General features: G+C 41.2%; 1 protein-coding gene across 2 annotated transcripts; it reads left to right on the forward strand.

Moving 5' to 3' along the window:
• On the forward strand, positions 1-15758 carry PLA2G12B (phospholipase A2 group XIIB). 2 transcript variants are annotated; one of them, XM_040362299.1, is made up of 4 exons: positions 1-314; positions 3384-3472; positions 13410-13575; positions 14866-15758. In XM_040362299.1, the coding sequence occupies exons 1-4, from the start codon at positions 83-85 to the stop codon at positions 14982-14984; spliced, it is 606 nt and encodes a 201-aa protein (XP_040218233.1). In that variant the 5' UTR covers positions 1-82; the 3' UTR covers positions 14985-15758. The 2 variants fall into 2 exon arrangements, with proteins under 2 accessions (XP_040218233.1, XP_040218234.1); XM_040362300.1 differs by having other exon boundaries at positions 3384-3460.
• The last annotated feature ends 126 nt before the right edge of the window (positions 15759-15884 follow it).

Here is a 15884-nt window from a genome sequence, read left to right on the forward strand (position 1 = left end):
TCAGTGTATAAAGTCCACTTTGAGGCAGTGGGTGCACAGCACAGAGGACGGCTGCTTGTATAGCTGGTGGGTTAGCACAGACATGAAGGTTCTTTTGAGAATTACAGTGCTTTCTATAGCACTAAGCATAGCAGCGAGTACAGAAGAAACGGCTGAGAATATCATAACCACCCAGCTACCCCCTGAAGATGCCTCTTCTGAGTGGGGTATTGGAGCCATTCGTGATGGATTTGAAGCTGTCAATGGTTATTTTGACTCTTTTCTGGAGCTCCTAGGTGGAAGAAATGGTGTATGCCAATACAAGTGTCGCTATGGTACGTTTTTGTTCTTTTTTTTTTTATTTTTCCACAAACCTTTTTAGCTGCCATAGAGGGAGAAAGTTTGCTTGGTATTGATTTAAAAAAAAATGTGTGTTATGCAATACATATTTATTACTTGTTGTAGACTTTGATATAGAGGGTTATTCTTCTTTTTTGTTGTTGTTGTAAGTTGCATGCTTTTTAACTGGAGATTCCATTCACAATCCATGTGTAATTGGATAATGGGACCTTAAGCCAATATTTAGCAGTGTGATTTTACTTTGTAAAAGATAAGTTAAACAAAACTACTCTTTATTTTAATGCAAAATGAGTAATGTGTGCTCTTAGTGGAGGCTGCATTTGAAAATATTTTAAAAATAAATTAATTTTTGATCTGTTGTGTAATTGAGTAAAATGGAACCTATGAGGACATAAATATGGGAGCTGTCACAGCAGATTTGATTTAACAGATGTAAACTCCAGGGGTATGATCCTGAACCTTGCTTCCCTACCTAGTAAATTACTAATCTAGAACAAGCATGCAGCCAGTTAAGTCGGAAAATCTGATTTAACGTCCACCATGCTTATTCTCCCAGCTTCCATATTGCTATCTTTGGAAAGAACTGGCTTTGGATTGATTAATTGTTTCTGTCATGTAAAGCCCACAATTGTATATTTAACCAGACCCGTTAAAGTGGTTTTAAACCCAAAATCTAATTTATTCATCATTTATTATATTGCAGCTTATCAATTCTTAGATGTGATGGCTGTATTTGTTTTCTTCAGATTTCTTTCTTAAATTTTCACATGGTGATCTTTTGTTTTTCAAAAGAACAATCTCTCTTGCAGATGTATCAGTTACAGGAATGAGACAAGTCCTTTATGCTTACATGTGTTTGCTGTAGCTGCCTATAAAGTGTTAGTTGGAGTTTTCCTTTGCAATTGCATGAATGTCCTGGGAAAGATAGTAATCTGCCTTTGAGGCAGTTCTATATGCTCAGATCCATATGAGGACCCTTCAAAAGGAAATCCCGTCCAAGTGGGACAAGTCCCTCGACTCCATTGACTCCCACATTCGCCTGGGTCAAAAGACCAGGATCTCGCTACTTTGACCTCCTGTCAGGAGGGGAAATCTTTCCTTCCCTTGCATTTGACAGTGATCATGACGGATACCAGCCTGTCTGGCTGGGGAAGAGTGCTGGGGGCGAACTTAGCCCAGGGTTGCTGGATGCCAGAGGATTCCCAGTTATCAATCAATGTCCTGGAACTTCAGGCAATCAGGTTCTGCCTGGAGCAGTGGACAGAGCGTCTTCGTAGGCACTGCCATGGCGGTGACCTATGTCAACCATCAAGGTGGGACAAGAAGTTTAGTAGCATTGGTGGAAGCCTCCCTCCCACCCATGCCCTCCTTTTCTCTAAAGGGTGGTCTGATTTTTTTTTTTTAACTAGGACATTGTCCTACCTTCCTTATGTCCTCGTCCATTGTATCCATAGAATGCGCTCTGAATGTGGTTTGGGCAATTCGGGTGTATCTGTCAGCTACTAAGTCCTTTCGGTGGTTGGATTGCCTTTTTGTGATCACAGATGAGCCGAGTAAGGGTTTGGTGGTGTCCTCTGCCACCATTTCTATATGAATTAGACAGACAGTAGTTAAAGCGTATAACATTAGGGTCAGGTTCTTTCTTTTCCTGTAACAACGTGCTCTACATGGGCGCTTAGTGCTTCTTGGACCTTTCATCGTCAGGCAACTGTGCCTTAAATCTGCAAGGTGGCTACCTGGTTGTCAGTGCACACCTTTACTAATTTTTACAAGGTGAATGTCCTGGCGTCTCAGATGCGTGTTTTGGCCTGCAAAGTTTTACAGGTGGTAATTAGAGGTCCTGTTCCCTCCTGGAGTGTGGGTTCTGGTTGGGCTCTTGTGTTCCTGTTGATCTTTGCTATTCCTCCCAGCCCCCACTTTTTGGGCTCTGCTTTGGGATGTCCCTATGGTTAAGAATTGAAGACAATGGGGGTTATTTACTAAAGGCAAATCCACTTTGCACTACAAGTGCAAACTGCTCTTGAAATTGCACTGAAAGTGCACTTGGAAGTGCAGTTGCTGTAAATCTGAGGGGTAGATCTGAAATTATGGGAAGCTCTGCTGATTTATCGTCCAATCATGTGCAAGCTAAAATGCTGTTTTTATTTTCCTTACATGTCCCCCTCAGATCTACAGCGACTGCACTTCCAAGTACACTTTCAGTTCACTTTCAAGTGCAATTTGCACTTGTAGTTTGCACTTGTAGTGCAAAGTGGATTTGCCTTTCGTAAATAACCCCCACTGTGTCTATCAATGAACAAAAGAAAAAAATTATTTTTTTGTCACTCACCGTAAAATCTTTCTCCGTGTTTATTGACGGACACAGCACCCACCCCTCTTTTTTTTCAGTTTGTTTTTCCATGATACTGGGTACAACCAGCATGCCGGATTATCAGCTTGCAATTGGTTATAGCTGCTTGTAATAATCACTGGGTTTCTCCCTAAGCCCCCCTGCCGAGAGAACACAATAGCTTTGCGGGATGGAATCCCCCATCGACGCTAAACATGGTTGCAGCAAAGAAAATTTCACCATCTATGGCCTGCCTTAGGGCTGTATGTATCAACAGGTTTTTCAAATAACATGGAGGTATTTTTCCACATCCATCAATTTTAAACTTGCATTGCAGGTCTTATCCGATTGGAGGCTGATGAAAATTCTCTCTAGTCCTTAATGAATCTTGATCTATAAGGCCCTTAGAGGCTCATGTATGAAAAAGGAGGCCAACAAAGGAATGCCCTTTTGTCCATAGCAACCATGTTGAATCCTTGTTTAATCCTAAACTTTGCACTGTAGAAATTACAGTTGACAGTATGTTGGGCGTTATGGGAAATTATAATATTTTGTATTAGCACATGTTTGATACATATCCTTTGTGGACAGAAGTCCAATATCTGAATTATACTGACAGTACATGATATGGTACTAAAAGCTTATTTTTTATTGGGAGTTTCAAATACAGTTTTGAATGCTAATCTTTTAACATTTTACTATTTCTTAATTCCAGGTAAAGCTCCACTTCCTAGACCAGACTACAAATCTCCAGAACCCAATGGCTGTAGTTCCTATTTCCTGGGTCTCAAGGTACCAGAGAGTGTATGTACACCTAACCTACTGCAATTCTCAAGTACTAACATTACTTTAACAGATCATCCGAGAAGAAAACCATTTATAATGTTATTTAAGATGAACCCTATACTTTACACCTAGATGCTTTGCAGATAAAGGGCCAGATCCACAAAAGAATTACGCCGGCGTATCTCTTGATACGCCGCGTAATTTAAAATTTTGCTTGTCGTATCTTTGTTTTGTATCTACAAAACAAGATACGACGGCATCTCGGATGGATCCAACAGGCGTACGTCTTCGTACGCCGTCGGAACTTAGGTGCAAATTTTCGGCGGCCGTTAGGTGGCGTTTCCGGCGAATTCCACGTTGAGTATGCAAATTAGCTAGTTACGGCGATCCACGAACGTACGCTTGGCCGGCGCATTTTTTTACGTCGTTTGCGTTTGGCTTTTTCCGGCGTATAGTTAAACCTGCTATTATGAGGCGTACTCAATGTTAAGTATTGCCGTCGTTCCAGCCTCGCATTTTTTATTTTTTACGTCGTCTGCGCAAGTCGTTCGCGAATAGGGATTTGCGTAGAATGACGTCACCGTCTTAAACATTGGCTTGTTCCGGTTTCATTTTGAGCATGCGCACTGGGATACCCCCACGGACGGCGAATGCGCAGTTAAAAAAAAAACGTTGTTTACGTCGGGTCACGACGTATTTACATTAAACACGCCCCCATCACAGAGATTTGAATGCCGCGCCATTACGCCGCCAAAGATACACTACGCCGCCGTAACTTACGGCGCAAATTCTTTGAGGATTCAAAACAAAAAAGATACGTTACGGCGGCGTAGTGTATCTTAGATACGTTACGCCCGGCGGATTAATGCGCCGATGTACGTGGATCTACCCCAAAGTGTTTTGGATTCTTGGCTATAAAAAGCAAAACCACCTACAGTAAATCGATGGCAAAGCAGAGCATTTCCCTACAAATTTATTGCATACAAGATGTTTTATACAAACTTAAGAAAAAAGTGGAAGTACTGCTTTTTTTTCTAGCCATTCCGGTATATTTAATTACCGTATTTATCGGCGTATAACGCACCCCCTAACTTTAAGAGGGACGTTTCAGGAAAAAAACTTTACACAGCCTCCTGCGTATAACACGCAGGCACAGTTTACCCTCCATTTTCAGGGTAAAAAAGTGAGTGTTATACGCCAATAAATACAGTAAATGTATTTATGGACAGTTAAAAGTGGAACTTTAGCTCAAATTATGTTTTCTTAGTTTTAGATTGAGAAATGCTTAGCACTTCTGTCAGTTTTTTTATTTATACCTGTGTACCCACTGGGGACATTGTCCCCTTATTTTCTGATTTGTTTGATCATAAAACACTTTTCTCATTGCTCAAGGGAAAGACTAGAACCACATCCAGCACTGGGGGAACTACTATGATAGCACCTCATGCTATAGGGATCAAGGCTGGGCTGTACCCCCAAGGCCGATGTAATTTAAGGTTCTTCACTGTCACTTTGACAGCAAAGTCCCACTCTGTGTATCAGGAGCACTGAGCTCCTCATACATGGGGTGGGTCTGGCTCTCAAACTGATATGTGAGTTTTTCAGGACTTCAGAGTCAAAGAACATGATCCTGGTGTAAAACCAACAGTGGTGCACCACGGGTTACTTGGAGACCGTAGCACTGAAATCCTTGCCTGGGTAATGGATCAAGACATGGCCATCATTCTGACAGTAGAAAAATAAGCTCAACTCTTGGCAGATTAAAAAAAAAAACAGTAGTCCATGCAGGTATGTGATCATTAAACAAATAAAAACTAGTGCAAGTACCTGCATTTGTTTTGGTTCCAGCCTCTTGTAATGCCCTTATAGACCAAAACTCAGACCAAAAGTGTGAAGTGCAATATTAGTAGCCAATCAACTGTGCTGCAGTTCTTACAAACCAACATGAAACAAGCTAACAGGAGGAGAACGGAGAGAGATAAGCTCATAAGTCTGCTGCTTCTCCTTCACTGTTCAATTACAGGTTGGGGACCAGGCCAAGTTTTATCACTTAGGGAAATCAGTTCTCCAGGCAGCTACTGTGCTGCCTGGCAGGGCCACGTGGAACTTGTTAACAAATATACACAAATACAAATCCTTTGGCACGTTTTTTAGCGTTTTTTTTTTTTTTTTCAATGGATGAAACGTTAAACGCTGGTGAGTGACGTTTTTGAGCGTTTATCGACGTTTATCAGCCTTGGAGCATTTTTACAGCTAAAAAAAAAACGTCCCTCAGAACCCACTAGTTTTGTTTTTTACTGCTCAAAAAAGCCACTGCCCAAAACTGCTGATAACAGTTTGTGTGCATGGACACATAGGATAACATAATGGAGAGTTTAACCACTTGCCGACCTGCCGCCGTCGTTTTACGGCGGCAGGTTGGCTCCCCTGCGCGAAAGCACGTAATATAACGTCGGCTCTCGCGCAGGCCACTAGGACACACGCGATCGGTCGTTACAGAGCGGGGACCGGGAGCTGTGTGTGTGTAAACACACAGCTCCCAGTCCTGTCAGGGAGGGAAATGAGGATCGGTCATTTCCCCTAGTGAGGCCACTCCCCCTACTGTTAGAACACACCCAGGGACATACTTAACCCCTTCCCCACCCCCTAGTGTTAACCCCTTCACTGCCAGTGGCATTTTTTATAGTAATCCAATGCATTTTTATAGCACTGATCGCTATAAAAATGCCAATGGTCCCAAAAATGTGTCAAAAGTGTCCCAAGTGTCCGCCATAATGTCGCAGTACCAAAAAAAAAAAAATCACCGATCGCCGCCATTACTAGTAAAAAAAAAATATTAATAAAAATACCCCCTATTTTGTAAACGCTATAACTTTATAACTTTTGCGCAAACCAATCAATAAACGCTTATTACGATTTTTTTAATAAAAAATATGTAGAAGAATACGCATCGGCCTAAACTGAGGGAAAAAAAATGTTTTTTTATATATATTTTTGGGGGATTTATTATAGTAAAAAATATTATTTTTTTTCAAAATTGTCGCTCTATTTTTGTTTATAGCGCAAAAACTAAAAACCGCAGAGGTGATCAAATACCACCAAAAGAAAGCTCTATTTGTGGGAAAAAAAGGACGCCAATTTTGTTTGGGACTCACGTCGCACGACCGCGCAACTGTCAGTTAAAGCGACGCAGTGCCGAATCGCAAAAAGTGCTCTGGTCTTTGGGCAGCAATATGGTCCGGGGATTAAGTGGTTAATGACTGTAGAAAAAAAACGTCTACTGCCAAAATCAGCTGCTGTAAAAACGTCCAAAAACTTCCAGTGTGCATGAGGCCTAATAATCACTTAGTGCAGTCACATACAGTGTGAAACTATGAGGCTGGATACGGTGCGTTATGTCACGCAATAATGTATTGTGGTTCATTTTGAATGTGGTGCTAATTTAATAGGACAGACCTTTAAAGATAACTGCACCTTAACAACTAAGCAATGCATGTACGTTGTGTTGCATTGGGGATGTCCATTATGATTGGCAATGTACTTCAGTTTGTAAGTTACCATGTGTTAATGTACAGCAAAACAGTTTACTATGCGCTATTGCGACGCTTAGGTGTGAATCCAGTATGTACTCATATTAATTTCCGTAAGGATTTAATATAGCTACTGAATGCACATAATGGGAATGTAGGGGTACCTTAGCAGGAGCGGTTTTCATCATTTTCTTTTAAAGTCCAGTTGAAGTTCCAGACCTTTTTATCTCTGTATGGTCCTCCTATATTTTATTTATTTTTAACAAATTTTTACTTGGAAATGCCTTCAAATACCTTCTCACCCCAGTGGAAATGTGCTGCCTGCTGCCTGCACTTGCACTGCAGTGCCCTATGTTAGCATAGCTGAGTAATGGCCACACTTCTCATCACAAGTGCCTTCATGCAGACGCATAGTGGGGAGGAAAAGGGGAGGTTTGTCAGATCAGGAATATTACATTCTAAAGTGCCCTGGGTTTAAACCCTGGTGTTTGCTGGGCTGCACAGTCATATTTTGACCTCCTGTTTTTGCCGGGAAATATGAAAACTGAATCTGTTAATACAAGCTTTGTCTGATTAAATATCTAGTTCTGTGCTATGAACTGAACTTTAATGAAGCCAGCATTATTTGCCAAGTACCCTATGCCAATGGCTTACACTTGCTTATTCAACAAAGCAGTGCAAAGAGCAATGGTGTGGAAAATGTAGCAACCAATAAGATTTAAAGGGGTTGTAAAGGTTAGTTTTTTATTTTCTAAATAGGTTCCTTTAAGCTAGTGCATTGTTGGTTCACTTACCTTTTCCTTCTAAATGTTTTTCTTTTCTTTGTCTTAATTTCTCACTTCCTGTTCCTCCTCAGTAAGTTGTTTTGGTTGACCAACCCCCTGCCAGAACGGCTCGGATGATGGGGGCAAGCTTACTGATGAGGAACAGGAAGTGACAAAGAAAAAAAACATTTAGAAGGGAAATCGAAGGAAAAGGTAAGTGAATCAACAGTGCACTAGCTTAAAGGAAACTATTTAGCAAATAAAAAACTGACCTTTACAACCCCCTTTAAGTCAATGCTAGTCATCCTAGTTAAAGGTTTCTGTGGGTTTACTACAACCACCAGAAATGTACATAGTTAACAATCCAAAAACAAAGCTGGTTGTAACTTACTGTTCTTTTTTCTTCCCTGAGCCAAGACTCCTGCATTTGCATTTTATTACTAGACAGGGAAAATAAAATATTAACTTAAAACTGAGATCATCTGCCTGCATATTACACTTTGAGATGGTTTCTAATGTTTTACTTGGATTGCTGTAATCGGATTGTCTGGCTAAAATAAATAGGTGTTTGGTGCTCTGAAGAGTGCAGATTGACCTTGAGGACCGGTCACAGCGTCTGACGCTGCTACTGGCTAAATAAGGTTGCCTTCAAGTAATAAAAATAGTAAAATGTGAGTATTCGTGGCAAATACTACCCCCATAGGAAGAGCTTGATTCTGGAAATAGCTGTTGTGCAACAATCAGCGTCTGTGTTGATGGGCTTTGTGTGTTTTTTGGGGTTCAGAAGTGCATTTGACCTTCCTCGAGTTTCATTTCCATAAGCTTTTAAAACCTACACAGGCTCTCACTTACACATGCTGGAAGCATGTATGTAGTTATGTGAGCATATTTCACTTCCATATGCTGACAACTACTAGGAGCATGTGTGGGGTGATGTGGGCCCATTTTACGATTATTGACAGCTACTAAAAGCGTGTGTGGGATGATGTAGGCCTATTTTACTTCCATATACTGACCACTACTAGAAGCACGTATGGGGTGATATGGGCCTATTTTTCATCCATATACTGACAACTACTAGAAGCACGTGTGAGAAATGTGGGCCTAATTTAATCCTATATATTGAACACTATTAGGTACATGTGTAGGGTAATGTTCGCCTATTGTACTCCTAGTAGTTGTCAGCATATGAAAGTAAATGTGCAGTGATGTCTATGGACACATGGATGTCTATGCAAAACCATTGTGCAGAGCAGGTAAGTATAACGTGTTTATAAAATAATAAAATAAATACCCTTTAAAATCACATTATTTTTTGTGGCAGTTGGTTTTACATAGCCACACCTTATCACCAATTTTTATATTTTCGTTCTAATTTCCCCAGGTTTATTGTGGTATGTTGTGTTTTTTTTGTTTTTTTTTTTAAATAGGAGAGGAATCTTTTTGGTCTGGCTAGTAAGAGCAGTTATTAATGCTTCAGCATTATAGACTAAAGAGTAAATTGCATTGATTTTGTGGAGGTACACATGTGAGAAGGCTGTAAGTCATTATTAATTTGCAGCCTGATAAATTTCACTGGTAGATGACATATTGCATGCACTTCATGAATGTAGTGTGTGTATATATAGGAACTATAAAGTCATATAAAATATTAATCATGCTTGACATCCAAGGTCAACCAGCAATAGCGTTGGGCACTGAAGCTTAAGTGGATCAATAGGTATTGAAACAAGCAAAGAACCTCAGTCCTATGTCTCTTTGGAAATGTAAATGTAAAAATAACCTATGGGATTTTTTTCTTTTTTGGTGGGTATGTATATAAAGTATCTCACAAAAGCGAGTACACCCCTCACAATTTTGTAAATGTTTTAATTTTTTTTTTTTATGTGACAACACTGAAGAAATTACACTTTGCTACAATGTAAAGTAGTGAGTGTACAGCTTGTATAACAGTGTAAATTTATTGTTCCCTCAAAATAACAACACACAGCCATTAATGTCTAAACAAAAGTGAGTACACCCCCAAGTGAAAATGTTCAAATTGGGCTCAAAGTGTCAATATTTTGTGTGGTCACCATTTTCCAGCACTGCCTTAACCCTCTTGGGCATGGAGTTCACCAGAGCTTCACAGGATGCCACTGGAGTCCTCTTCCACTCCTCCATAATGACATCACAGAGCTGGTGGATGTTAGAGACCTTGCATTCCTTCACCTTCTGTTTGAGGATGCCCCAGAGATGCTCAATAGGGTTTTATTTGAAGACATGCTTGGCCAGTCCATCACCTTTACCCTCAGCTTCTTTAGCAAAGCACTGATCGTCTTGGAGGTGTGTTAGGGGTCGTTATGTTGAAATACTGCCCTGTGGCCCAGTCCCTGAAGGGAGGGGATCATGCTCTGCTTCAGTATGTCACAGTACATGTTGTCATTCATGGTTCCCTCAATTAACTGTAGCTCCCCAGTGTCGGCAGCACTCATGCAGCCCCAGACCATGACACTTCCACCACCATGCTTGACTGTATGCACACACTTGTCTTTACTACTCATCTCTTTGCCGCCACACACGCTTGACACCATCTGAACAAAATATGTTTATCTTGGTCTCGTCAGACCACAGTACATTGTTCCAGTAATCCATGTCCTTGGACTGCTTGTCTTCAGCAAACTGTTAGCAGGCTTTCTTGTGCATCATCATTAGAAGAGGCTTCCTTCTGGGATGACAGCCATGCAGACCAATTTGATAGTGTGCAGCATATGGTCTGAGCACTGACAGGCTGACCCCCCCCCCCCCCCACCTCTTCATCCTCTTCATCCTCTGCAGCAATGCTGGCAGCACTCATATGTCTATTTCCCAAAGACAACCTTTGGATATGATGCTGCGCATGTGCACTCAACTTCTTTGGTCGACCATGGCGAGGCCTGTTCCGAGTGGAACCTGTCCCGTTAAAACGCTGCATGGTCTTGGCCACCGTGCTGCAGCTCAGTTCATGGTCTTGGCAATCTTCTTATAGCCTAGGCCATCTTTATGTAGAGAGAGCAACAATTCTTTTTTTCAGATCCTCAGAGAGTTGCTTGCCATGAGGTGCCATGTTGATCTTCCAGTGACCAGTATGAGGGAATGAGAGCGATAACACCAAATTTAACACACATGCTCTCCATTCACACCATGAGATCTTGTAACACTAATGAGTCACATGACACCAGGGAGTGAAAATGGCTAATTGGGCCCAATTTGGACATTTTTACTTAGGGATGTACTCACTTTTGTTGCCAGCGGTTTAGACATTAATGGCTGTGTTGCGTTATTTTGACAAAAAAAATGTATAATTTGTGTTTGCTGCTGGGAAACTGTATCTGAAATTATGCATAAGCCTTTCATAATCTTTCATTTTTTTTTTTCGTTAATCACTGTCAGGTATTTATTTTAATCCTTGTCCTTGTGACCACACAGGCAGCAAAAAGAGGTGTTAGAAATAATTGGAGTAAAACAATCTGATTTCTTTACTACAAATTTACATTCACTACTTTACATTGTAGCAAAGTTGTATTTCTTCAGTGTTGTCACATGAAAATATATAATAAAACATTTACAAAAATGTGGGGGGTGTTCTCACTTTTGTGAAATACTGTACACTAGGGATGAGCCCGCGCTTGTTCTAAAACGAACCAAACGTATGGAGGCATTCGCAAGAAATTTGAGAGCCGCGGAACGCCACAAAATGCACTGCGAGGTCGCAGTGCATTGCTGTATGATGATTAGCCAAAGCATGCACCTGACCTGCATGCTTTAACCAATCACAGAGAGCCATAATTGGTCAAAGGCAGGATGCCTTTGACGAATCATGGCCCAGGGGGCTAAGTTGACGCCCCACACTATATAAGGCTGCTGCTTACACGGCGGTCGTATAGTGTAATGAATGAAGAGAGATTAGGCAGCTTAGTTAGTGGCGTGCAGGCAATATATATATATATATATATCTGCATTTAGTGTAAATTGTATATTCAGGCCCAGATTCTCAAAGGAGATACGACGGCGTATCTCCAGATACGCCGTCGTATCTCTGAGTCTGGGCGGTCGTATCTATGCGCCAGATTATTAGATCCGACCGGCGTAAGTCTGTTACGCCGTCGGATCTTAACTGCATATTTACACTGACAGCTAGGGGCATGTACGCTGATTTAAGCCTAGAAATATGTAAATCAGCTAGATACGCAAATTCACGAACGTACGCCCGGCCGACGCAGTACAGATACACCGTTTACGTTAGGCTTTTCCCGGTGTAAAGTTACCCCTGAATATGAGGCATACATGCGGCATACCAATGTTAAGTATGGACGTCGTTCCCGAGTCGAATTTTTTAATATTTTACGTCGTTTGCGTAAGTCATCCGTGAATGAGGCTGGACATCGTTTACGTTCACGTCAAAACCAAAACGTCCTTGCGGCGTACTTTGGAGCAATGCACACTGGGATATTCCACGGACGGCGTCAATCACGTCGGGTCACAAATTATTTACATAAAACACGCCCCCCTGTTCCAAATTTGAATTAGGTGAGCTTACGCCGGCCTATTTATGCTACGCCGCCGCAACTGACGGAGCAAGTGCTTTGAGAATACAGCACTTGCCCGTCTAAGTTGCGGAGGCGTAGCGTAAATAGGATACGCTACGCCGGAACAAAGATACGCCGATCTACGAGAATCTTGCCCTGAGTGTAGAATCTATATTCAGTCAGTACAAGCAGTGTATTTGATATATATATATATATATATATATATATATATATATATATATATATATATATATATATACACACACTGTATATATTCTCTCCATATAGTGTAGATTAGATATTCAGTGTAGAATCTATTTTCAGGCAGTGTAGTATATATAATATAGTGTATTAAAGTGGTTAAGGGGAACCCTGTGCTAAAATTGAGTAAAAAAAATTGCGTGGGGGTCCCCCACCCCCAAAATCTATACCAGGCCCTTCAGGTTTGGTATGAATTTTAAGGGGAACCCTTGGCAATTCTTTTTTTTTTTTCTTTTTTTTTATGGCGTGGACTCCCTTCGGACCAGTAATGTGCCTAAACTTGCATGACCAAGTCATGTTATGGAGCATTGCAGGTTTATTGCAAAAAAGTTGCACAGTTTAATGGCTGTAACATCTGGTTTGTCATGGAGGCTTTCATAATATGTTGGGTTTCATTAGCAGGCTTCATGTGAAGAAACATGGAACATATTTCAAAAGCTTCCATTTCGCATCTGTTGGGTTAGTAAAGAAATCAGATTGTTTTACTCCAATTATTTCTAACACCTCTTTTTGCTGCCTGTGTGCCTATGTGGTCACAAGGACAAGGATTAAAAGAAATACCTGACAGTGATTAACTCTTCCCCTCAACCGAAACAAAAAAAAAAATGAAAGATTATGAAAGGCTTATGCATAATTTTAGATACAGTTTCCCAGCAGCAATCAACACAAATTATACATTTTCTAATTTTATATTTTTACTTGTTGAGCCTTCATGTATTACAAAGCTACAAATCACCTTCAACTTCTTTCTGTAAACACAGGACATTTTGTACTTCCTGGCAGCTTTTTTTTTTTTTCTGTTTAATACTAATTGTTCTGTCTGTCACTCAGCAGATTTTCTTCTTCTTTCCAGTTGGATATGGGTATCCCAGCAATGACAAAATGCTGTAACCAGCTTGATATTTGTTATGACACATGTGGAGCCAACAAGTACCGCTGCGATGCAAAGTTCCGCTGGTGCTTGCATTCAATTTGCTCAGATCTCAAGAAAAGCTTGGGCTTTGTCTCCAAAGTTGAAGGTAAGCTCATACTTCTCCCTTAATGTTTTACTGCCATATTAGTGAATTTACAGTATATGACCCAAAATGAAATCTGTATTTTAAACAACAAGGTATTTTATAAGCAAAGTGTGTCTGAAGTAAATAATTGTTGTATAATAGTATGAGGGGTAGCCTGTCTGGTTTTTATTGCCAACACACAAAATTGGCCTAGACACCAGTAAGTAATGATCTTAAAGCTTAAGTTTTCCCCTTTTTGCCGAAATGTTCCTCCTCTGATTATACCCCGCCGCTGTAATCTTCCAGTGCAGCACATGCTTTTAGAACTAAGGGGCTGTGATCGGCATTCATCAAGAGTGCCCAACTATGCCTGCCCCTTCCACCAAGTTGCTCCATTCATAAAAGCCGTTATTACAGCTTTCATGAATAAACCAGGATCTATAAACGGAGGACAGGTGGATAATTGACCAGTCTGCCATTACATTGACAGAGCGCTTTTCATTCAAAGAAGGTGTAGTAACTACTTCTATTAATGCAGCAGCTGGGTACAAAGGGCAGGCATAAGGCATAGTCAGGTTATTTTGATGAGAGCCTGTCACAACCACTTGGTTCTCTTCATCTCTACTGCACTGGAAAACTTGGGGGGGAGGGGGGTGCTTGGGGGTGCATCAGAAGAGGAAGGTGAATAATATTACTTGTGCTAACTGACCTAGGGAGATTGTACTGGGGGGGGGCAGACTGACATGTCTGTCTCCTAGTACCAATGCCCCCCCCCCCCAGGTCAGTCAGACTGACCTGGGGGGGTTATACTGGGGGACAGACTGACAGTCTATCCCCCAGTTCAATCTGGCCCCCGTATAATACCCACCAGGTCAGTCTGCTCCCACAGGACAATCCCCCCAGGTCAGTCAGACTGTCAGACTGACCTAGGGGGATTGTACTTGGGCACACACTGATTCCCAGTACAATCCCTGGAATAGTTGCGCAAATGTTTATCAAATCCCTGTTTTCACAAAAAATACACTAAAATCATTATTAGCAACATAACTTACAACATTCCTGTTAAATTCCTACTAAAACCTTGTTCACATGGGGCTTACTAAAGTGTGAGAGCTGTGTTTATGTGCACTGGGATGCACATGTGTTCCGTGCACCCCAGTCCTATTCACGTCAATTGGGACACAGTGGCTGCACTCTTTTTTTTTTTATTATTATTAACGTATTGCTTTGTGGGGCTTAGTATTACCCCTGCAGCTTTAAACTGTTTTTGTTGTATCACATCTTTATGTACTGTGTTCTTTCTCCCTATAGCCTGTGAATCCATGGCCGACACAGTCTTTAACACAGTCTGGACCTTGGGCTGTAAACCTTTCATGAATAGCCAAAGATCATCCTGCATCTGCAATGAGGAGGAGCGGGAAGAGCTATAATCAATATAAAGCCATTTAGTAATCCTGGAGTATTGCTGTAGTCCAAAGACTGTTGATCAGTGAAGACTACAGGGTTACAGTGCAGCACAGCCTGGGAACTGACGCATTGCATTTGTGTAGTGACAGTCCTCCTATCTACAGTATGAGCTTGCCACTAGCCTGATGTCATCTGCAGGAATGTGACTGATTGCATTTTCAGATGCCTGCCTTGTGTCTGAATTGCTGAGCTCTTCCTACTGGCCAAGTGAAATCTTTGATTCCACAATGCACTATTTCAAGTTCTCTCCCTGCCAAAAATCATAGTTCAGCCTATTTATTATAGTTATACAATTCCTGTTTTCGGTTGGAAATTGGTCTTGAGATAACTCAAACTATTTCTCCTTTGAGAATATTAAATTTGAATTATCATACTGAGTTGGAAATGTTCCCCATTTGAAGGAGTTATGTATTTAAAGAATCATCAGGGTATGGCATAGAAAAAGCAGAATTCCTCTAGGTTGTGATATGCATTTAAATAGTTAGTTCACCTTTACCAAAAAACTGCAGCTAAGGGGCACTTGTAGAAAAAAAAACTGCATCTTTGACTAAAGTTCAATAATATAGATGTAGGCCATTTACTTATCTCATTAAGCCTGACTGGAAAACTCCCAGGATATTGCTAAGAGAGGCCTAGCTATAGCTATTAGCCTTAGAGATTGAGTGAAGGTGAACAGCAATAGCTGGGGCTCCCTTTGCAATGCCCTAGCAACATCCTGGCAGTTTTCAAGTCAGGCTTTATAAATGGCCTACACCCGGGGCTTTTTTCCAGCAGGAACTTGGGGGAACGCAGTTATGGCACCTCCATAACTGAATGGCAAGGGGTGTGCTGGAGGGTCTGTTGATGCTGGCTGCTGTGGAATC

The sequence above is a fragment of the Rana temporaria genome, chromosome 8, assembly GCF_905171775.1.
Source record: "Rana temporaria chromosome 8, aRanTem1.1, whole genome shotgun sequence".
NCBI classification, from domain to species: Eukaryota; Metazoa; Chordata; class Amphibia; order Anura; family Ranidae; genus Rana; species Rana temporaria.

Bases quoted from the DNA above. Each gene is read 5' to 3' on its own strand.
- PLA2G12B (XM_040362299.1), top strand. From the start codon at position 83: ATGAAGGTTCTTTTGAGAATTACAGTGCTTTCTATAGCACTAAGCATA. The intron at 315-3,383 runs GTACGTTTTTGT...TCTTAATTCCAG, and splicing joins CCAATACAAGTGTCGCTATG to GTAAAGCTCCACTTCCTAGA. The intron at 3,473-13,409 runs GTATGTACACCT...TCTTCTTTCCAG, and splicing joins GTCTCAAGGTACCAGAGAGT to TTGGATATGGGTATCCCAGC.